The 22955-nt window shown below is 49.3% G+C and overlaps 1 protein-coding gene across 2 annotated transcripts in view; it reads right to left on the minus strand.

Moving 5' to 3' along the window:
* Nucleotides 1–22955, minus strand: part of ASB1 (ankyrin repeat and SOCS box containing 1) — a 227434-nt gene that overhangs the window by 202687 nt on the left and 1792 nt on the right. The window contains exons 2-5 of one of the 2 annotated variants that reach the window (XR_009564497.1): nt 20099–20240; nt 17740–18042; nt 10458–10843; nt 8956–9274 (exon numbers count right to left, since the gene is read on the minus strand). Coding sequence is in view for 1 of the 2 variants with exons in the window: in XM_060301618.1 (XP_060157601.1) it covers nt 9069–9274; nt 10458–10843; nt 17740–18042; nt 20099–20240 (1037 nt within the window). In the remaining variant the exon portion in view is untranslated. Of the gene's footprint in view, nt 1–3052; nt 9275–10457; nt 10844–17739; nt 18043–20098; nt 20241–22955 lie in introns of those variants that run through there. The other variant, XM_060301618.1, reaches the window with a different exon arrangement.

Below are 22955 nucleotides of genomic sequence, written 5' to 3' on the forward strand. Positions count from 1 at the left end.
GCGGGGATCTTAGTTCCCCGACCAGGGATCGAACCCGTGCCCCCTGCAGCGGAAGCGCGGAGTCCTAACCACCGGACCGCCAGGGAAGTCCCAGGCCTTTCTGCTGTGAACCTTCTGGTGCCAAACAAGAGTGTATCCTTCGCTGAATGCATCCTTCCCACGGCGGCTGCACTCATAAGGCTCTTCTCCAGCGTGGATTCTCCACCGTTGAAAGAGGCGGGGGTTACCTGCACTCAGACCTGCCCCGGTGTGGCGGCCGTAGGCTCCCTCCCACTTGCCGTACAGTCCGGGGTGAGCGGTCTCCCAGCCTGCGGCGCTCCTGCCGGCCTTCCCCGTCCTGGTGCTGGAGGAGGCCGGCGCTGGACCCGTCCTCCCCGCACACTAAGGGCTTCTCTGACACGTGGATCCACAGTGCCTCGCCACGAGGCCCTACCCTGCCCGCCTCTGCTGGGTTTCTCTCGGCTGGGCTGCTTTGGGGCCGGGAGCGCTGAGGCCGAAGCCTCTCCCCCACGCCTCCTCACTGCAGCTTCTGCCCGCGGCGGCTCCCCGGTGCTCAGCCAGGAGCAACTCGTCTTTCCAGCCTGGGCCACACATCTCAGGGAACGCGCCCAAGCAGACGGACCTGCGAGGGGCGTCCCGACCTGAGATGCGCTTACAAAAGCGCCCCGCTCGGCCGGTGCCTCCCGCTCTACGCCACACCGACCACCCGGGGCCGCAGGTGCCAAGTTCCCCCACGTCCAACCTCCACGCAGCAGGCGCCGGGCCACTCCTCCTGGGAGAAGCACAGGCCACATCCTCGGAGACCACGCGGCCCTGCCGCCAGGGGAGCCCCAGCCGAGAATCCTCCAGGACCACCCCACCCAGCTCTCGGGTCCTTCGGGCGACGGCCTACCCCAGAGCCGACGGGATCCCAGGAGGACGGATCGGGAAGTCCGGCCCCCACCTCGTCCACACGCACAGGAACGCCCCACCTCCCGGGTCCTCATTGGCCCTCCACGTCGTGACGTAGATCACAACGGGCGCTGAGAAACGGCGTTCCCACGTGGGGCGGGGCTTCACCTCCTCTTAAAGGAGACGCGCCAAGATTTCCGCGTCAAGTACTCAAATGCCACTTCCTTTCGGGCGGTAGCTGCCCCCGCGGCTGTCCGAGTACTTCCATAAATTAGGTAAATTCTATTTTCTAGGAATGTGTCCATTTCCTCTAAATTTTCACATTTACTATCGTAAAGTTGTTTATAATATACCCTCATCTTTTTATATGACCTATAAAATTGCCCTTTTAAATTTTTAAGTGATTTGTATGTCCTTTTTGTCTTGATTAGTCTCTGGAGGTGTGTCCATTTCTTCCTTAGAAAGCAGCAGCTTTGGGCTTTGCTGCTGCCCTCTGTTGGTTGTAATGAATTCTGCTCTTTATTATTTAGCTTTCACCCACACACACTTCCCCACCCTTCATCCCCCCAATAGCGCTTATGGTAGTAGGTGCATGTTATTAGGACTGTGTAAATACTAGTCACAGCTGAGGCATCTAGTATTACCGTGGTAACTTTTTCTTTCTTGCCCAACCTTTTGTTTTCCTTGGAGTTATGTCCCTTGGTTTCCTAGGTACTTGTCAATAAATCAATCCCAACTCCTATCTAAACATGTTCAGAGACAACAGTTATTCTAATAATTAAGGCATCTTCTCTGGGGCCTCAGCCCCTCACATCTAGTCTCGATCGGGTGCCTTCTGTGCCTGATGCACAGCTGTCGTCCTCAAGGCTTTCACTGTGTTCCTGGGAGTCACCTTGCCTCTTTGCGTTGGATCCACATTTCCTGAATACCAGGTTTTCTCCTTTCTTCGTTTACCCCTTTGTTCTGGAAGAGTACATCCTCTAATAGTTTCTTAAGAAAGGGTGTGTGGAACATACATTTTTAAAGAAACTACAGGTCTTTTTAGCATGACTTTTATATGCATTTCCTTCAGAATTCTGAAAGGTCCCAATTCCTCTGTTATCCAATGTGACATTTGAGGATTCCAAAGCTATTTTGATTCCTGATACTTTGTATGTGTCCTGTTTATCCGCTCCAGAAGTTATAGAATCTTTTCTCCCCAGCACTCTGAAATTCCACAGTGATGTGCCCTGGCTGGTCACCAGCCGTGGTTAGTACTTGGCCAGTCCTTGTAATTTGGAAACATAGCCTTTATTCTCAGAATTTTCTTGAATTATTTACTGGAATCCACTGTTAGAAGTGTGTGATTTTCTTTAGCCACATTCAGTATTGGTATCTTTAGGTGTTTCCTTTTAGGCTGGTGAGATCTCTCAAGAAGTCTCTTTCTCCTTTATTTCCTGCCTGGAGGATACAGCCTGTTTCTGAGCTGAGGATTTTACATACTGAAGGCCAATGTCTCGCCTCCCTCAGTCTCCCGCCGGGCTGGGGCAGGAACAACTGCTCAACTGTGTGGAGTGGAGAGTTGTAACTGCTTCTGAAAAGGGCCTTCAGCCAGCCCTCCTGCTTTCACTCTTTCACAACCACTTCCAGAGGCACCTGGAACTGCCAATCCCAGAGCCTCTGGGAGCTTTGCAATAAAATCAGATTCTCAGATGCTCTCATTTCTTTTTTACAACGTTGTCTCCTCGGGTATTTCTAAGTCAGTTACCATTCATCTGTTTTCTTGAGAGGTTCCAAAATTTTGTTGCTATTTATAGTCATCCTAGTGGATTTATGCCTTTTAAAAAAATTAAAATTCCCTGTAACTTTAATGGGATTTCAGGAAGGAGCTATGGTAAATGGCCACATCGAGCTGTAAGAAGTCTGGGAAATGAAGACCTATTCAGAGAATTCAAGTCTCCAGCTAGAACTGTGGGTCTGTTATCACAGATGGAGACAATGAAGGAAAACCAGCAATCTCTGCCACACAGATGCAGCTGGTTTTGAGGTAGACTGAAAGTGAGGCCATCTTTCAGTAGAGCAGGAGAAGTGTACATATGGGGGTAGGGGGTTGGGCATCGGTGTGAGGAACAAAGAAAACATCTGAAACAGCAAACAGAGAGACATGCCAGGGAGTCACTGAGACATGAATAAATGCTTTATTTAGTTCATTCATTCCCAAAGCTTCACACCACACCATCCCACTTTCAAACTAAGTCACAAAGAACAGGGGCCCGCAGTCTCCACCACCTCCCCACCCGACAGAGCACTGCAGGGACAGTGTCACCCTGATTGAAAGTCATGTGTTTCACACACTTTTAGGAGCACACTCTCTTCACACTAGAAACCCCACCAAGTAAAACAGGCTCATCCATCAGTTTAAACCTGTGCAACATTTTGGGTGCCTCCCTAGAGCGCCAGGGTCCCCCAGAGCAGTTTAAAACTCCTGTGTTAGATAAGCCCTTCTCTGCGAATTAGGAACTCTCCAGAGAGCCAGCTTCTTCTACCTGAAGTTCACGTACAAAGATTTCACATGGTCAATTCTTCTATCCAATGAGATAAACAGTGCACTAAATTAAGGCATTGGGGGGAATTAAAGGGGAATAAAGCATTTACTAAAGTTACAATAACACATCAAAGATGTCCATTGTATTTCTGAAAGCTCTTAACCAGGCACAAGTGCAAAGAACAGTCAGGTCCCAGCTGCTGCGGGCAAGCACGCAGTCATGACCAGAGGAGAAGGAGAAGCTGAGGGCTGACGGTCAGCATTCCCCTTCAGCAGGCGTGCAGGCACACGGGCCCCAGCGCGTGTCACACCTCACGTGCCCGACACCAGACAGAAGCAGCGGGAGCTGTGCAAACACGCGGGGCGGAGCAGGGGCACTGCTGGCTAAATCACAGCAGCAAACTGATGTTATACACAGGAGAACCGTGCCCACAAATACCACACTAAACTGCATGGATGGCACACGCATACGTCACTTGGGAGAGATCTGAAATCCAAGCAACTTAAAAAAGAAAAGCTCCCCAAGCATTCCAGACACTGAGCGATTACAAGTTAAGGCAACAGAAGTCACCCTTCCCCCCGCCTCTCTTTTCCATCCGACTGTCTTCCTAGAATTTATAGCATATATTCCGCACGTCACTGCACTTCAAACTCTGCACGTCCCCCCCGTGGAATTCTCCTAGGACATGATCCCACTAACCACTCATGTGTGCACATCAGTTATTTTATTCCACATCAAGAGAGTCAGGCTGGGGGCGGGGGATGAGGAGGGAAGTGAGGCATCAGCGAGCGAGGGAGAGAGAGGTCATGGGGCCAGATGAGGCACTTCCAAGCTGGCGGGGAATCCAGACCACTCGGGACTGGCCGCTGAGTGGCAGGCGGCTGAGAGGGGCACGAGCAGAAGCCGGCCGCCCCGGCGCCAGAAGGCTCACCACCAGCACCAGCGCCAGCGCTCGGGGATGCCTCAGGTGCCCAGGCCTGAGGTCAGGGGCAGCCTCGCTGAGGAGACCACACGAACCTCCCAGGAGTGTCTCTTAGGGGATTCGGGGAGGCCAGAGGCCCATCACCCCAGGGTCGTCGCTCTGCCGTGGGCAGGACACAAGCACGCACTTCCTAACAGCTCACACAGTGATCTCAGGGCTTGTTCTTGGACTACCAGGCAGAGCAGACGCTGGGCTCTCCTTCAACCACGTACAGGCTGTTTCAAGACTCCGAGAGAAATTCCTCGGCACGTCAACATACACGGTAGCGAGACTGCGGGTCCCCGACGCTGGCTTTCAGAGACAGGCAAACTCAATAAGAAATTCTGTGCTTTGACAAAAGGGCAGCTGACGTTTTATTCTGCAACCAAGAGCATTTTAAAATGAAAATATTGCCCTCTAGTATCACCTTCATTATATAAGAGGACATTTTATCACCCAAATTAGGAAGGACGTAATCTTAGAATAAAAGACAACCCTTTAAGTTGAATGAACTTGACTTCCTATGTTATTTAACATGTGTCCTTGTACTTCGACCTGCACAGGAGGCCTATGCCGTGGGCGCCGTGACCCTTGCTGCCCCCTGGGGCACAAGCCCAGCTGACCACCAAGATCACAGGCTGTCCCAGCACCATCATGGCCTCGAAGACCCAGCCACTGAGAAGCGGGACCACACTCACAAGGACAGCAGTGTACACGTCGCAGGCATGGCTTAAGTGCAAAGTGCTTTCACATACATTCTCTCACGTGCCCTCCCAAAAGCTCCATGGGAAAGGCACGGCCAGCCCCGGCCCGTGTAAGAGAGCAGCCTCCCGGGAACAGGACCTGCTCAAGGCCAGGCAGGAGGCGGCAAGCACAGGAGAGCGCTTCTCTCTAGGGCCGATTTTCCTTTGCTCAGCCTGACCTTGGCTGCAAGTTCCTCTCTTTCTATTTACGCGTGAACCTTTTATTTGAAGAATCAATTCATGGAAGCAAGAGGAAAAAATTAAAATGATGGCACTCAGCCCTGATAACAGAAACATATTCAACATCAGGAAACTGCTAACTGTCCTTTCCTTTTTTAAAACTACCTGTTTAACAACAAGCGCATGTTGACTACAACTTATCAAATGTCAAAAGAGAACATCAAAAAATAAGCATCACTGCCTTAAACCCTTTTCTGGAACAAGGTAGGGCATACATAAGTAAATAAATACATAAATAGCATAAGTAATATGAAAAGGCACAGATATGTATGACACTGATGGTTCTGGAAATACATGCAGAAACGCCACCCAGGATGCCACAGCTGAATTCTCAGAGGTGTCAGCGCTGCCTCCACCACACCCCGTCCGCCCCCCCCCCGCCCCCCGCCCGTCCGCAGCAGCCAAGGCCCAGGCACAGGACTCCGTTCAGTGGCCGGCAGGCACCCCAGCAGGGACAACAGCAGGACACTGCCGGGACTAGGCTGGGGGGACCTCGGGCTCCTTCCCATTGGTGCATCATGCCCCTCCCTGCGGAGGGCTCTGGGGCCGCCGCCTCATCAAGTACCACCACACTTCCTGGCTGTGTGGGGCTGGGGCCCCAGGGCTCAGAAACATGATTTTATAAAGTGCTCTGATGGAGGGGGTGACTCTTGCCTATTCTGGATCCTATCGCTGCCAACAAAAGAGAAAGGGAGCTTTAGCAAAGCGCCACTCAAAACAAGCAGGAACGGCCTTAAGCAGCTATCTACGTTATGCTCAGATTCAGGTTTGGCAGCTGTGAAATGTCAAACTAGAGCCTGAACCTCGAAGTTGCTGGGATTGTGAAAAAATCTCTAAAAGTTGGCTGCACAAAGAGAAAGCCAACCTTTCTCTGCAAAGGAAGAGCTGAGGCCCTGGCCCCTGCGGACCGGCCCTGAGCACACCATGCTCGGGGGCCCCACTCCCCGGCTCAACCTCTCCCCAGTCCCACTGCCTCCCCGGTCAGCTCTGGGCCAGGCCCAACAATGAGCGTCGACTCAGTCCACTCCTTCCAGAGAGATCCCAGAAAAATGGTTCCAACCCCCAGAAGCAAGCCCTGCACTCACTTCACCTGCAAAGGAGGCTGACGCCCACTCTGCTGGTGCAGCCCCAAGGTCGCATCGGCATGGCTGGGACCCCCGCACTGGCAGCATTCCCAGATGCGGCTTTCCAGAAGGTCTGAGAACAGAGACACCCTCCTACCCAGGGCCGGGCTGGGGAGGCTCTGTCCCTAACAGACCCCTGAAGAAAACACCAAGCAGGGCAAACTCAGAATGTCCTGCAAGCCTGCAGCAAGGCTCACCCGCAGGGATCCCGAGCCAAAGGGCAGCTGCAAGAGCTTAAAAGTAAGGGGAGGGGCTTCCCTGGTGGCGCAGTGGTTGAGAATCTGCCTGCTAATGCAGGGGACAGGGGTTCGAGCCCTGGTCTGGGAGGATCCCACATTCCACGGAGAGGCTAGGCCCGTGAGCCACAACTACTGAGCCTGCGCATCTGGAGCCTGTGCTCCGCAACAAGAGAGGCCGCGATAGTGAGAGGCCTGCGCACCGCGATGAAGAGTGGCCCCCGCTTGCCACAACTAGAGAAAGCCCTCGCACAGAAACGAAGACCCAACACAGCAAAAATAAATTAATTAATTAATAAACTCCTACCCCCAACATCTTCTTAAAAAAAAAAAAAGTAAGGGGAGCTAACCACTCCTGATACACCTCTCTCAGCCCGACCATGGAGGTGACAAGCCAGCGCTGACACACCCCCAGTGACACGAAGTCCCCTCCAGCGGCCCAGCCCACCTCTGGGTGGCTCGAGCTTCCACACAACCCTTCCCTAAGTGCAGGCAGAGCCCCAGCTCCCCGCAGCTCCTGGCCCAGCCGCAGCCCAGCTCGGGTGTGGTCCCACCACACGTGCCACAGGAACGCAGCTGATGCCCGGCCCCGGGCTGAAGCCCTGCAGCACTCAGCTCCGGCTGCAAAGGGCCCCATCGGCCGCCCACCCGCAGCGCCTCTCCTCTCAGGAAGCCTCTCCTGACTCCGAGCTCTGAATGCGACCAGCCACGCAGGCTCCCCGTCCTGAGAAGCAGCACACAGCCCAGGCTCGGGCCTCAGACGCCATCCAACACTTACGCCTTGGCCACCGCCTGTAATGAGGTGAAGCCTCCAGCGGCTACGCTGGCCCCCCCAAATCATCGACGGCCCCCCCTCAGACCTCATACGTTCATATATGGGCCAGCCTGGCTTTCCAACACACGTCCATCCATGACACAGGAGGTGGCGTTCAGAATTCCATCCTCGAGCCACAGACGACAATGGCCAGACACTGCCTGTCTGGTCGGTGAAGACACATAATGACGCTAATAATTAAATAAACCCCTATCATTAGTTCAATTGTTACAAATTAGATTTCTCTTATTGCAGAAAATCCAAACTCAGATTTGAAATCTGCCCGTTTCTAAACACTTCTAAAGGTCAGAATCACCACAGATCCACACAATGGCCCTGAGGCCTCAAATTACCAGATGTGATTTCCCTGGAAACAGCAGCACCTGGATGCTCCAAAGAGGCAGCCTCTGGCCCACCTGTGCCGACATGGCCACACACCTGGCCACGCAGCCCAGGTGTGAGTGAGCCCTGCCCACAGCCAAGCCGTCCGTCAGGTGACAAGCCAGCTCATTCCTCTCACTTCTCACCACCCCCGGCAGGCCAGGGGAAGCCCTCTGACCTCACTGCTATCCCCTTTCTTCGGTTCTAGGAGCAACTACCAAGACATTAGGTCCAAAAAAGTGAAGATCAATCAACCAAACAGCAGATGTTTTGTCCACTGAACACAAAGCAACTGAAAGCTTAGAACCATCCAGAAGATGACTAAAGTTTGCACTTTCTGGTATGTGCAGCGACGAGAAGACAGCGCCACAGGCATCTTCCTCTTTTAGAACTGGCAGTGAATGCTGTTGGACAGTCCTTGGTCCGAATGTAGGCAGTCAATTACTGGCTATTTCAGCGTTGGCCTCCTAAAATCAATCAACTGTCTGGAAGCTCCCCAAAGTGAAATGGCAGAGAACTCATGAGACCTGTTGGCATGATGCTAGGCACAGGTGGGTATCAGACAGGTGCAGCGCTGCAGAACTCTGAGCGTTACCTAAAGAGGCTGTGAACAAATGCAAGTATTGACTTTGAGGCAGTAAAGCCCATCCATGTGGCCAGGAAACCATCCTTGAATGAAGACAATTAATATGGCGCCTACGCCACAAGGAGAGAACAGTGAAGCGGCAAGGAAACGGGGTGCGCATGATAAATGTCACACGTCTACCCCAGCAGCAGGGGAAACAAACTAGTAAGTTCAGGAAGTGCATCTCCATACTTTTATAGCAAGACTCCTTTTCATTTCGCGTTAATCAAGCTGAGAGGCAAACGCAGCAGCACAGCCCTGCACGGTGCTAGTTCCCCCTCCTGGGGAAGTCAGCAGGCCTCCAAGCTCAGCCCGAACTTGCTCACATTTCGAGGCCCATTTCATTAATTTCCAAAACACAGACACTGAGGAAGAACAAAATTAATTTTGTACGAGCCTTTCGGCTGATACCGACCTAAGGACTGTCCGACGCCCCAAGCACCTGAGATGGGATACAATCCATGAGGACGAGGCTGATTCCGCTTCACCAGCAGCCAGGTGGGATCTAGTCAGCAGCACAGGACGTGGTCACAGGGGCAGGAACCGGTGTCGACTGGCTCTGAAGACTGCTTCCTCCTCGCTGCAGTCAGCCGCTGCCCGTGAGTTCTGCTCATACAGCAGGAACTTTTTTATGGGGTCTGGCAGAGGCAGCGAGGGAATCAGATGGAGTCGGTATTTGCCAAGCGCTCTTCTCACGGCCACACGGCACAGATTGAGCAAGGTCCTGGGGACACCTGGAACGCATGGGAAGAAAGGGAGAGACAGAGGGAGAGCTTAAACGCCTCTCCTAACCCTACACACCAAAGGCTGGCTGTGAGGACAAGCGGGGCTGCGCCAACGCTCGCTGCCACTTCCCACCTCCAGAGAAGAGCAGGCCCTGGTGAAAAAGGTCTTGTTATCTGCTCAACTCTGTGGAACTCCCTAGACAGAGAAACAGAGCTGGCCACTGCACGCCCCAGCAGCTGTGACAAACTGCCCTCTGCCCTCTGTCAGTCTCTGCTCTTGGTCCCTCCCAGAAGCTCCAAGGGGGTCTGAAGGGGACGGGCCGAGCAACACAGGAGGAGGGCAGGCTGACAGTTTTGCTCTGGGTCAGAACAGCCTCGCCGTGTCTCTGCCTGTGCAACAGGCCTGAACACAGGGAGCCTAACTCTGTCAGCGTGGCTCCAACTGACCAGCCAGCAACTCTTCTGGGGAAGCCTCAACAGGACCATGCTTTAATGACTGGTTTAAGGAAAGCCAGTAACAAGAACACAACAAACATAAGTTCTGCGAGAGCCAAGGGACTGGGGAAAAGGTGGTCACCCAGATGCCCTCAAGACCCAGACGGGAAAGGGGCAGGGTGTGGGCAGGTCAGAGGGCGCACAGGGTCAACTTCTGAGTCCTGGAGAGAGAACGACAATAAGTACCAAGCCACGGATCAACTGCAAACTCCCTGGCCATCAACTTAATTCACTGGCAAAATCCTTCTTCATGAATAAGCAAACTGTACGCCTCATTCTAACAAAAATCATACTTAGCACACATGCAGAACAATGGTATTTGAGTGGAACCGAAGAAGGGGACATGAGGCGCCCTAGAGAAGGAAGGGCTTGCGATTTGTTGTAAAGCAAAAACACTTAAAAGCCATAAACAGCAGTGAAAGAATTTGGGATCACAAAGCAGCGCAAAGGGGTAAAGAGAACATAATTCTAGGAGCTCTGAGAACATGCACTTTGATAGGTTTCTTGGTATTAAATCTTAGTGTCTGGGAACTTAGAGAAGACCAATCTGGAAGACCGTTCTAGAAAATTCCTAGTCCTCGCTGCAGGCGGTGACCGAGTGCTTAGCTGGAGGTTGTTTTTTTTTAAATTGCTACAACTTGGTTCATTCAATTGACCTGAAGAGACTGCCAGTCAGAGTTCAACTAAGACCACTTACTTCTGGCCTCTTTAAAGACCTGCAGAGCCTCAGGGTCTACCTTCCTTCTGCCTCTCGACTCTGGGCCCAAGGATTCCCACTTCACCAGGTTCAGGTTGGCTCCGAACTCCACAAGCAGGCTAACGAAGGCCGCCTCACAGCCGTGACGCAGGACGGCATCCATGACGCACCCGGGGGAGCCCCTGTAGAAGCCCTGCGTATTGACGGGACCATTGCAGTTGAAGTCTGGGTTTGCCCCAGCCTGCAGGAGCAGCTTGAAGCACTGGAGGTTGTGGTAGGCTGCGCTGATGTACAGGGGGCAGACCACCAAGGAGGTGAGCCGCCGGGAGAAAGGCGGCTGGACGTCAGGAGTCAGGTGGTGGTTGACATCGACATCGGCCCCGTACCTGCAGGGTAGACACACGGACAGTGAGACCTCACAGCAGGCCAACCGCAGTCAACGCATCCCCACGGCACCCGGTGGAGATGGGCCCGAACTCCAGGAGCACTGGGAGCACCAGAGAGCCCCCCAGTCACAGTGGTCCCGTGACCACCAGCAGGTACCACGGTAGTTAGGAACCTTGGAATCCACTCACGCAAAAGAACTCGTAAGGGAGTTCTTTCAAACCTTTGAAGATCCAACAATCCCATGGCTATTTTAACTATTTCAAAGCAAAGAAAAAGAAGGAAAACTTCCAAATTCAGCTTATGAAATTAACAAAACAATAATCTCCAAACCTGACAAAGGCCTCACCATAAAGAAAACCTACCAACTAACTGCACTTACGAATATCAACTTAACAACCTCCAATAAAATGTTAGCAAAGAGAATCTAAAAACATTAAGAAAGCAACATACAATGACCTCATGGGGGTTATTCCAGGGGGTAGTTCTTAAATTAGAAACTCTATTAACATAATCCATCATATTCATAGAACTAAGGGGAAAATCCATGATTATGTCCATAGATGCAAAAAAAAGGGCATATAACAAAACTCAACACTTAAGCATGTTTGCAAATACTTAATAAAAAAGAAAGTAAGGGATATTTCCTTAACATGATAAAAAATATTTCCTCAACCCAGAAGTCAGCCTCTCGCCTAGCAGGGAAACGCAAGCAGCAGCTCTGTCGGGAGCAAGGTACACAGCCCCACTTTCCAGCCCACTCGTTTTACAGACTTTTTTTTTTTAAGTACTAGTGCAATTAGACAAGAGAAAGCAATTAGCTGACTAAAATTGGAAAGGAAGAGGTAAAACTTTCCCTATTTACAGAGAATATAACTGTCTGGAAAGCCTTAAATAATTAATGAAAATGCAGTTAACAAGCAATGAGAGAATTTATTAAAGTAGCAAGTTTTAAACCAACAGCCTTCTATATACAAACAAAAACAAGTTGAAAGATAAAATGAAAAAGACCTCATTTCTGATAGCAAAATAAATTTTAAAGTGAGATATCTAAACATAAACTTAACAGTATATGTCCAAAATTTGCATGAGTAAAATTATAAAATACTACTGAAAGTCACATAAGTAGACCTAAGGAAACAGAAAGACATACCGTAGTCTTAGACAAGAAGACTCAATATCATTAAGATGTCATTTTCCCTAAGTTTATTATATAAATGAAAATACCCTCCCCAGAACTAAATAAGTTGACTATAAATGTAACTACATAAAAATAACATCCCTGGAGCTACATAAGTTGATTATAAAGTTGATTTGGAAGATCAGGAAAAGATATAAAAATAAAGATTTTTAACATAAGTAAAGTAAAACAATAAGTTACAAATTGGGGGAAATGTTACATCCTTAATATACAAAGACCTTCTAAGAGGAAAAGATCAACAGCTCTATAGATAAATGAGCCAGAGATGGATACAGACACGTGCAAACAGCTCTCAACCAGATGAAAAGATGCTCAGCCTCGCTCATAACAGAAATGCAAATTCAAACTACTCGGAGACACCACTTCTCACCTATCAGATTGGGAAAAATCCAAGAACTTATTGACCGAGCTTTAAAGAAAAGGAAGTCTTATACATCGCTGGGGGCCAGGCATGATGCAGCAATCCCTGCAGAGGGAAATCTGGTGATAGCTGGCAAACTTACCTATGCATGTACCCTCTGACGCACCAATCACAACTCCTGGAATCTAGTCCCAACACACATTTGCAAAACTCTGAAAAGATGCACACACAAGGCAATTCATTAAAACAGTACCCGTAATAGCCAAAGGCAGGAAGCGAGCCACAGGTTCGTCAAGAGGGCCTGGCCCATGCACATAAAGGAGCACTGTGCCATCTGAAGAGGAGTGAGGACCAGGGCTAAGGACTGCTCTGCAGTGACCTCCAGGACACCCTGATAAGTGAGAAAAGCAGGACGATGAACGGGAAGGATGCCACTGTTTATCCTGGGGAGGAGGCTGCAATACCAATGTGCACATGATACACACCTAGACACACACCTGCCTAATTTCTAATGACGGAAGGATAAACCACACAACTTTTTAAATGGTTATCTATAGGGCAGGGACGAAGCAGATGAGGATAGAAGCTAGACTGCTTTTAATATACTTTGTTTTATAGATTTGACTTTGGAACCATGTAAATACATACTATAAAAAATTAGGGGCTTCCCTGGTGGCGCAGTGGTTGAGAGTCCGCCTGCCGATGCAGGGGACACGGGTTCGGGCCCCGGTCCGGGAAGATCCCGCATGCCGCGGAGCGGCTGGGCCCGTGAGCCATGGCCGCTGAGCCTGCGCGTCCGGAGCCTGTGCTCCGCAACGGGAGAGACCACAACAGTGAGAGGCCTGCATACGGGAAAAAAAAAAAGAAAAAAAAAAAATTAAACAGCAATCCTTAGAAACTGCAAAGCAGAAAGAAATACTTTACCGCAACCATGTACCCAGTTGGTGCCACTGCGTGCTGCCCGCCAGGGCGGCTCTTCCCTTCAGGCACTGAGCCTCCAGAGGAGCCAGCCCATTCCCAGCAGAGTCACCTAGAAGGACCCAGGACAGGATGCACAGCAAGGCAGCCTCGCGCAGCCGCCAGAGGTGGGAGCGTTGATGACAGTCCCTGAGCTGATCTGTATGGCTGCCCGGGAGCTCTCCTCTTCTGACTCCCAGAGACAGCCCAGATGTGAGGATGAATCTCACACAGGCCGACGCAGGGGCCGCCTGACCCGGAAGCCTCCTTTTCCAGCAGAGCCAATCTCTAAACGACTCTACAGGCAGAGCCTTCAGGATCCCCTCAAGGGACCTGCCCTTGTCCTTGCACCCAGGACGCCCAAATACATGGCTTTCTATGGGACATTTAGGGTTCTCCCAGGCCAAGCACAAACTACCAACTGGGTCATTTTACACCAAGCGGGGGCCGCTGACTACAGCAGGGAGGGCGGCCTGCTCAAGCTGTTGGAGTCCTGGCCGAGTGAAGAGGGTGCTTCTAAGGATGCTGCCTTGCAAGGGTGCTACAGCCCGCGGCGGGGGAGGAGGCATGTGTGGGAGGGGCAGCAGCATAGGAGACTGGTTCAATATGGGGGATTGGCAAAGTAAGTTAACATGTTAAAGGTAAGGGAACCAGGTCTCTCAATGTTGCAAAAGAATAATAAATTTGGAAAGGGAGAAAAGTAGGATGAACCCTGTGGTGCTGGATTGGATTAGAGGCATCAGGGTGAACTCTTCAACTGTCAATGTATAATAGATACAGAAATGTAGACAGAAGCATGTTTAAGTAACCTTAGCTCTGTCCAGCAGGAGAAACTGAAAACAGTGACACCCCATAAGCAATAAGCACTCCTAGTGTCCACACCTTGGCTTTTAAATAGCATTCACCACAAAAAGAACCCAGGATTCCTTGGAGAAATAACTAATTCCAGGGGTGAACCAGGCAAAGTACACAAGAGCCTAGAATAATTGTAACTCCACAGGAAACCATGAGTCTAACATAAATAAATGAATAAATTAAAAATCTGATGAGGAACAGGATATATACATGGTTCCAAAGTACCGAGCCACAAAAATATTTTTTAATCGCTGAGGGAAAAAGAGGAGCTTTACAATGGAAAAAGCTGGCAGACGCCACCTTAACCAGAAGACGAAAGTGAACAGCAGCAGTACTGGGACCAACTGAAACATGTGCAGCCTGAGAGGATGTAATGAGAAGAGCACAGCCCCACTTCCGTGAGACTGCTACGCAAAAGGCGTTACCCACCTCTTCCGTGAGGAAACATTAGCCAGCACCCGTGTGCTTGAGCTTCCACTGCCCCAGACAGTGCTGCAATGCCTCACAAATTCTGTCATCACATATTTCATCTGAATTAGGAAATGACAAAGTGTAGGCAGTAATGATGATGGGGCCTGACACGCAGGGGCCCGGGCGGAGGGGAGAGCATCGTTTTCCATGCCTTAATAGAAATGGCTGGCCAACACTCACAGCCAGCAATCGTGTTTTATCACCCGTCTCTTCAGCACTATGGCAAGCATCCGAAGGAACTTGCCCCTAGAAGCGACACTGCTGCCTGTCAGCAGCACAGAGCTGAGGAAGACAAAGGACAGCATACAGACCAATGAGCTCACATGACAACCTGCTTCCCCACTGACGCCATGCAGCATCGTCAGCCACTACAAATGCAAGTATCACCCAGTGTTCTCCAAGATATCCTAGGGGTGACAAGAGAAACATTCTAAAACACATACCAAACCAAGCAGAAGCCGATATTGCATTTCACACACTCAATCAATTAGGAGAACTAGATTTCAAGCAGCGACACTGTCTTGCCTCCTTATTCTTACGGATATGTCTTCTAGAATGTTTGTAATTTGGGGCGATATGACAATCTGGTATTAGCTGAGCTGTGGGAAAGACAGTCCTTCATCCACTCATAAAGATATAATGGATGGGATCCAGTTAATTTTAATCCTGAATATTTTCCAAAATCCCCTACTGCTTTTAGTATCACTGGCAAGGAACCACCGGGACGACTCAATAAATCAGTATAACTTTTGCACATACAGAAATACCACTCCTTACCTTTTTAAAAAAACATCAGTAATATATATCAAGGGAAATGAGAAGTAACAAAATGGAGGTTACTTGCAGAGGGACACCAAATCACAACAGTGACAGAAGAGAGCCCTGCCTATGAGGGACAATGACACAGGGAAGAGGCAGGAGTTGCGTTTAGATTGTGTTTAGATTGTATTAGCTGTTCAGTAACTTAACCCCATTTTCCAAAAGTCAATTATCTGGTAATTTAGAATCCAGAAAACTTTTCAACAGAATAATATATGCTCTTGGTACCTCACTGTAAAAGTAACGTCCTGTACTCCAGCGAGGCAGCAAAGTGTCTTAGTAACGTTTCCTCAAGACGGGCACCTGTAAATGTCTCTGAAAGTCACGCCTGCAGTTAATTCAAAGCAGTTGCGCATCATGAATTGACTGAAAGGCCCTATGGGATTTCTGGAACCAAGATGAAATTTCATGGATTGATCCTACTGAAAAACATTTCCAAATTAATGACTTACATTCTCCAAGATGCAAAGATACGGGACTGAGGTGATTTAGATTATCAGGCTAGAAATCCTTCAAAAGAAGGGGAAAAAAGCATCATCACGTCTTCATCACCCTCCAGTATAACCACCATACCATCCTCAATTATCTTTCCAAAACTCAATTCCATAGCCATTTAATATATAAGTCCTTTTGATATAATAAATATATTCTCAGTACCTAATTTAAAAAACGATGTCCTGCACTGGGCGCGGGGGACGCCAGGTCCCTGCTCCTCAGAACACCCCCAGTGCAGCCCGTAATGATGCTGTAACCCTCTCCTGTAATATTTTCCCACACCGACAACGGGCTACCTGAACTGCACTCAGTCCAGCCACAGAACAAACAGCCTCCAGAGCCGGGGGGCGGTGGTGGGGGTGGCGGGGGCTGCTGGGCAGGGAAGCATCTTTAGTAGAAAGAAGTCACTGGAGACATGAGACTGAGACTGAAAATGCAATCCGGCTCAAATTTTTAAAAAGGTAACCGTTAGTACAATTAAAAGAAGACCAGAAACCGTCTAAAACCACAGAAAGGGAAAGCAAAGAAAACACAGATCATGGAAAAAAGATATAAAATAAAGGTACAGTTAAGACACAGAAAGACAACAGTAATAGACCTAACATCAGCTATGGCAACAATGTTAACTGTATTAAAAAACAAAGAATCCCTTTATCCTACAAAAGCTTCTTGCTTTTCACCCCATTTTGCAGTTCTCGGAGACTATCCACTTCCTGAAGTGTGAAATGAAAGTTCATTTGTATCACCTAAAAAAACAAAAGAATCCCAGACAGTCAAACAGTAAAAGTGAGCTCACAAAGAATAACTTAAACCCACTAAGATGAAAACTAAAAGTTACAGAATGCTACATAAATGAGCCTCAATGAAACCAATGGTTTCCTTTTGGTTTGATAAAGGGCACAATCCATAAGCAAGAACTTCCACGAGCCCAACGAGCATCAAAATACGGTGAGCAAAATTATTAGAAATACAAGGGAAACTGGCAAATCACAACAGTACTTACAGACTAACAGACTTCTCTGAATTTGGGGAAGATCCAATGGTTAAAGATGTAAAAACAAAAGAGAGAGGAAGTCTGAATAACATAACTGAGGCTGTCATCTTGTACTATACAAATAAAACCCTGTGGTTATATACTTTGTTACAAGTATCCACAACAACGTAGTTGGACATTAAAAAATAACTTTAAAAAAGCCCAAAGAAGGGCTTCCCTGGTGGCACAGTGGTTGAGAGTCCGCCTGCTGATGCAGGGGACACAGGTTTCTGCCCCAGTCCGGGAAGATCCCACATGCCACGGAGCGGCCGGCGTACTGCAAAAAAAAAAAAAAAAAAAAAAAGAAAAAGAAAAAAGCTTAGCAGACACAGCCAAAGCTATAGGCAAAGGTAAATTCATAACCTTGAAAGTTTACCTTATTAATCAAGAAAAAAATGAATAAGCATGCAACTCAGAAAATTAGGGAAAATATTAAGTAAAATTAAGGAAAATGCGAAAAGATAAAAACAGAAATTAATCAGTAAGTAAAAAAATAAGAGAACTGATAAAGCTAAGAAGCAGCTCTTTAGAAAGACTAACAAAATAGACAAATGCTCTAACAAGTCTAATTGGAGAGAGAGAGGAAAAAAAGGCAAATGCAGAAAACAAGAAATGAGAATGTGGCTGCGAGAACGTGCTGATGCGGCCACGCTCCCCGTGGTGGCCATCGCAAGGGCAATGGTGGCCCAGCCCCTGTGGTACTGACCTGATGAGGGCCTTCAGGATGTCTGCCCTGCCCACCCGGGAGGCGTGGTAGACAGGGGTGCTGCGGTGGTGCCGGCTTCCATTGGGGTCGGCGCCGGCTTCCAGAAGGATCTGGGCGCTCTCCAGGTGCCCGTTCACCACGGCCACGTACAGGGCCGTCTGTCCCTTCACGTCCACCAGGTCCACCTCAGCCCCCTTCCGGATCAGGAAGTCCACGCAGTTCCCGTGGCCTGCAGTGGCCGCGATGCGCAGTGGTGTGCAGGGCAGCCAGCCGCAGCACCACACAGACTTCTCGTTGATGCGGCTGAGAGAGAGCACAGGGAGCCAGGCTGGGAGGGGTGCTGGGAGACCGGCCAGCCGCTCCAGCTCCTCTCAGGTGGGATCCTGAGACAGGGAGCAGGAGGGCAGCCTTCGCTTTAATAGTGCTTCCAGGTGCTCGTTTCATGAAATGCTTTCACATAGCCACCCTGCTGGGTCCACGCCTGAGGCAAGACAGGCAATAAATTAAGAGCCCAGTTCTACAGATGAGGAGATTCGAGGCGCAGGTAAGACTGCTGAGCACTAGAGTTAAGATCTCCAATTTCCTGACTCGCGTCCAAAGCTCTTTGCTCCACGAAGGGGAGAAGGGCCTGCCCGGGAGGCAGCGCAGGATGGAGGACAGCATACCTGCTCGGGACCTGGGTCAGGGCCCCGAGGCCCCTCTTCACCAGCTACTACCTGTGAAGGCCTGAAGCTGGACTGCTCTCTGGGCCTCGGTATCCTCACTGGGGCTAGGTGACCACTGTGGTCCCTCTACCTCTGACACAGCACAAAGGACAGCCTGCAGGAATCACCACACTCCTGGCCAGCAGCAGCAGAGGGAAACCGTCCAGGCTCAGCCCTCATTGCAAGTGACACTCAGACCACAACTCCCCATCAAGGGATGCCAGGGTCATGCAATGCATGGATCCATCATGTCACCAGCTGAGGCTCTTCACCTCAAGCTCCCAGCGCAGCTCTGAACAAAGCTGAGGAATACAGATCACTAAAGCAGTGACCCAGAAACATGCAACAGGTCAGGGTTCCTCCTTCAGCTGGTTACTAGCTTCCACTAGCCAAGGAGGCCAAGGAACGCTCCAAGGACTCATCACCGAAGAACTACATAGCAAGAGCAAAATATCGTCAAGAAACCAGATTCACTGAACCTGAGTGAAAGAAAGAAAAACGGTACTTGAAAAAGCAATGTGAACATACTTGGTCTATTTTAGTAGCTTAACTCTATTCTACTGTTATATCTGCAAATTTAAGGTTTTCTTTGGACTTGAGTCATTCATGTTAAATATTCGTGTGCAATCCATATCATTTCTCTTTATGACGATCCTTTCTGGCTCTTTGGAGCTTTTTTATTTTTAACATGAATATCTATTCTAACGAAATAATGCTAAGACATTAGAAGGGAAAGAAGAGACACCTATTCTTGTATTGTTAGAAATCCTTCTCTTGGGAACTGTCCACGAAAAGTGGTATAAGTTTCAGTATCAATACACAGGCATTTCTTCTATCAACTCACTGGCATCCTAGCCCTGGAGGGGAAACAGAAACACAGAAAGAGGCTGAAGGATTTTCTGGTTGCAGGTGAGTTTCAAGTCTACTTGAGACTCCAACCTTAGACACACGGAGAACAGGCAGGCTCTGCGCTCCCCGGGTGTCTCGAGTGGGGAAAAGTAACAGCAAGACTCCGATGCCATGAGGGGCTTGAGCCGGTCTGGAGGAGCTAGCAGGATGTGGCAAGGCAACAGGCAGGGCGCTACCAACAAAAGGAGCGTGTCCCTGGGTAATGAGACCGCTGGCCAGAGGCTGAGCCCCAGGCCCTGGAGGCAGATGACTGAGGCCCTGAGAAGCCAGAGGAGAGCGCGTCAGGAACTCTGTACAGGTTTGCTCCATCGGGAAGTCCGGACCCAAAGGGGGATAACGATGCAATAATTAAGGGAGGAGAATTTATGCATGCGCCTTAGGATAAAGAGCCAGAAGAGACTCGCAAGGGAGCAGGGCCGCTGTTGAAGACAGTAATGACGCTGTCGTCGAGGGTAACGTCAGAGAAGCTGACGCCCAGAGAGCACCAGAAGTTGCTAGAACATATAAAGGTGACAGAACTGGACTTGAACTCGGGTCTCTCTGCCCTCGCCGTCAGGCTGTCGCCTACAAGTCTGACCACGCTTCCGGCAGTCCCCTTTTATCCCATCCTCGGAAAGTGGAAACACTCAGGGTCTCCACCTGCAAATCGGAGACCGCTGGGTCTCCCTCACAGCTCCCGAGCATTAGCTGCGTGCAGACCCACAGGCCAAACCCTGGGCAGCCCCGGGGCGGGCAGCGGCGCTCACCTCCGGTAGCTCTCCTCCTGCAGCAGGCTCCGGAGGGTCTGGAGGTCCCCCACGTAGGCTGCATCGTGGAGCCTCGTGTCCTCACAGTGCTCCAGCGGATGGTCACAAAACTGCTCCCTCAGCCACTCCTTCAGATTCGGACCTGCACTGAAGAGAGGGGCGCCTGTCAGCTCAGGGAAGCCTTACCAGCACCAACTGTGAGGGGCCGCCCTCGGCCGCCAGCCCTGCCTCTCCCCAACACGGGTGCTCTCCAACTCTCAAGAACACATCATTCCCCTGCTCCAGAAGCTTCCAGAGCCAGGAAAATGTAAAAAGTTTCCCTTAATGAAGCTAGCACACTCCTGACACCAAACCTGGCGAGGTTTTAAAACTTTGATGGGGTGGGTGATAGTAAGCCCAAACTAGTTAAGGATAAAGATCCTAAATTAAATATTAATAAAGTGAAATTTAAAATATGTATCCAAAAAGTCACCGTAAAATTACTCTAATGTATTCCAAGAATGTCTTAGTGTTGGGAAAAACCATATAATCAGCTGCTATGTTACAAAAGGACACCTGACTTTGGCATAACTCAACAGCCAGAAAAACACTGCTGCTTGTAAACCTGAATGACTCTGCCATGTGATCTGGGCAATGGCCTCGCCACGCGGGAGTCCCCGCGAGTGACAAATCTGACGTAACCTAAGATGGGTGTACTTTTCTGAATATAAGCTGCACCGCAGTAAAAAGGAAAATTTTTAAATACATGCATACAACTAGAAAGCCAGCCCTATATAATGAAGATAGAAAACAAAAAAACAATAAAGACTAGAATAAATGGTGAAAACCATACCATGTACTTGAGTGAGAGTCAATGCTAGGAAAATTTTAAGTGATACCAAATAAATTAAGAGGTTTAACAAATCTCTTTGGGGTTTTTATATGAGATGTGACAAAAATCTTCTAGAAGTTTATTTGGAAATAAAAATAAGAATCACTTTTTGGTTTTTTTTGTATGTATGAGAGGAGATCTATCCTACTAGATAATAGAAATTCTCTCTCATCAGAATAAAAAGATAAATAAATCAAACAATCAACTGCCCAGAAAAGAGCTTAGTATAAAAAACTTGGTATGTGAGAAATGGGCAACAAAATCAGTGAGGAATGGGAGGAGTAGCTGCTATAAACTGAATGTCTGTGTCCCCCAAAATGTCCTGCCAAATAATATGCTGGGAGTCCTAACCCCCAAGGTGATTATTAAGAGGCAGGACCTTTGGTAGGTAGGACCTTTACGTCATGAGAGTGGAGCCCTCATGAATGGGATGAGTGCCCTTATAAAAGAGACCCTGGAGAGCTCCCTCACCCCCTCCACCACATGAGGACACAGTGAGAAGACAGCCGCCTAGGAACCAGGAAGCAGGCCCTCACCAGACATCCAACCTGCCAGTGCCTTAGTCTGGGACCTTCCAACCACCAGAGCTGTGAGAAATAAATTTCTGTTGTTTATAAGCCATCCAGTCTATTCTGTTGTTACATCCTGAATGGACTAGAACAAGTACCATTGATCACTGAACAACGCAGGTGGTCCACTCACACGTAGGGGTCCACTCACACGTAGATATTTTCAACAGTAAACAGCACAATATTGCACAGTCTGTGGTTGGTTGAATCCACAGATGCCTAGGAACCTCAGATGCAGAGGACCGACTAAGTTACGTGCAGATCAACCCCCAAGTTGTTCAGTAGTCAACAAATTTGTACAATTAGATACCTACAGCTGACCCTTGAAGCGCATGGTCTGAGCTATGTGGGTCCACTCACACATGGATTTTTCTCACTAAATACATACTACACTATACAATCCGCAGTTGGCTGAATTCTTTTTTTTTTAAATTTTTTATTTTATTTATTTTTGGCTGCATTGGGTCTTTGTTGCTGCACGGGCTTTCTGTAGTTGCAGCTAGCGGGGGCTACTCTTCGTTGCTGTGCGCAGGCCTCTCACTGCGGTGGCTTCTCTTGTTGCAGAGCACAGGCTCTAGGCACGCGGGCTTCAGTAGTTGTGGCACGTGGGCTCGGTAGTTGTGGCTCACGGGCTCTAGAGCGCAGGCTCAGTAGTTGTGGCACACGGGCTTAGTTGTTCCGCAGCATGTGGGATCTTCCCGGACCAGGCTCGAACATGTGTCCTCTGCATTGGCAGGCGGATTCTTAACCACTGAGCCACCAGGGAAGTCCCTGGTTGAATTCTTAGATGCAGAACCTTGAACATGGAAGACCAACTGTAAAGTTTTATGGGGATTTTTGACTGTGCAGGGGTTTGGCAACCCCCATGCCCTGTGTTGTCAAGGGTCAACTGTAATTGAGTTCTTCACCTCACACTGGAGCCCAAAATATCTCTTTATAAACATAATTGCACAGAGAGGGGCATAAGAAAAGAGCATGAACTCAGAGGGCCTTCATTCAAGTCCCCACCGTGCCAGCTGTCCTAGTGGTGGACTCTCTCCAATGCTGAAGTTGCTTTTTATATTCAAATCAAATCTCTTTTGAGTACCTACCGTATACAAGGCTGGGCCATAGGACAACAGGGGTGATGCGTACGTTTCCTTACACTCCAAGATTTGATAGTTCAATGGCAGAGGTAAGACACAAAGGCCACAGGCAGGTGGGCAGAGCAGTGGGGGTTCACAAACGCATGGGTCACTCGAGCTCATGCCACAGCCAACAGGCAGGCATCAAGGACCCCTTGGGCCCCCATGCCAATGCTCCTTCGGTAGCTATCCTCCACTGTAGTTATCCCACAGTTTCACTGCACAGGCTGAGAAAGTTCAAAGTAGGGGTAAGATTCAGAAGGTGTAAGGAGACTCTGACAAACTTTTGCTAA

Source organism: Globicephala melas, chromosome 7 (assembly GCF_963455315.2).
Source record: "Globicephala melas chromosome 7, mGloMel1.2, whole genome shotgun sequence".
NCBI lineage: Eukaryota > Metazoa > Chordata > Mammalia > Artiodactyla > Delphinidae > Globicephala > Globicephala melas.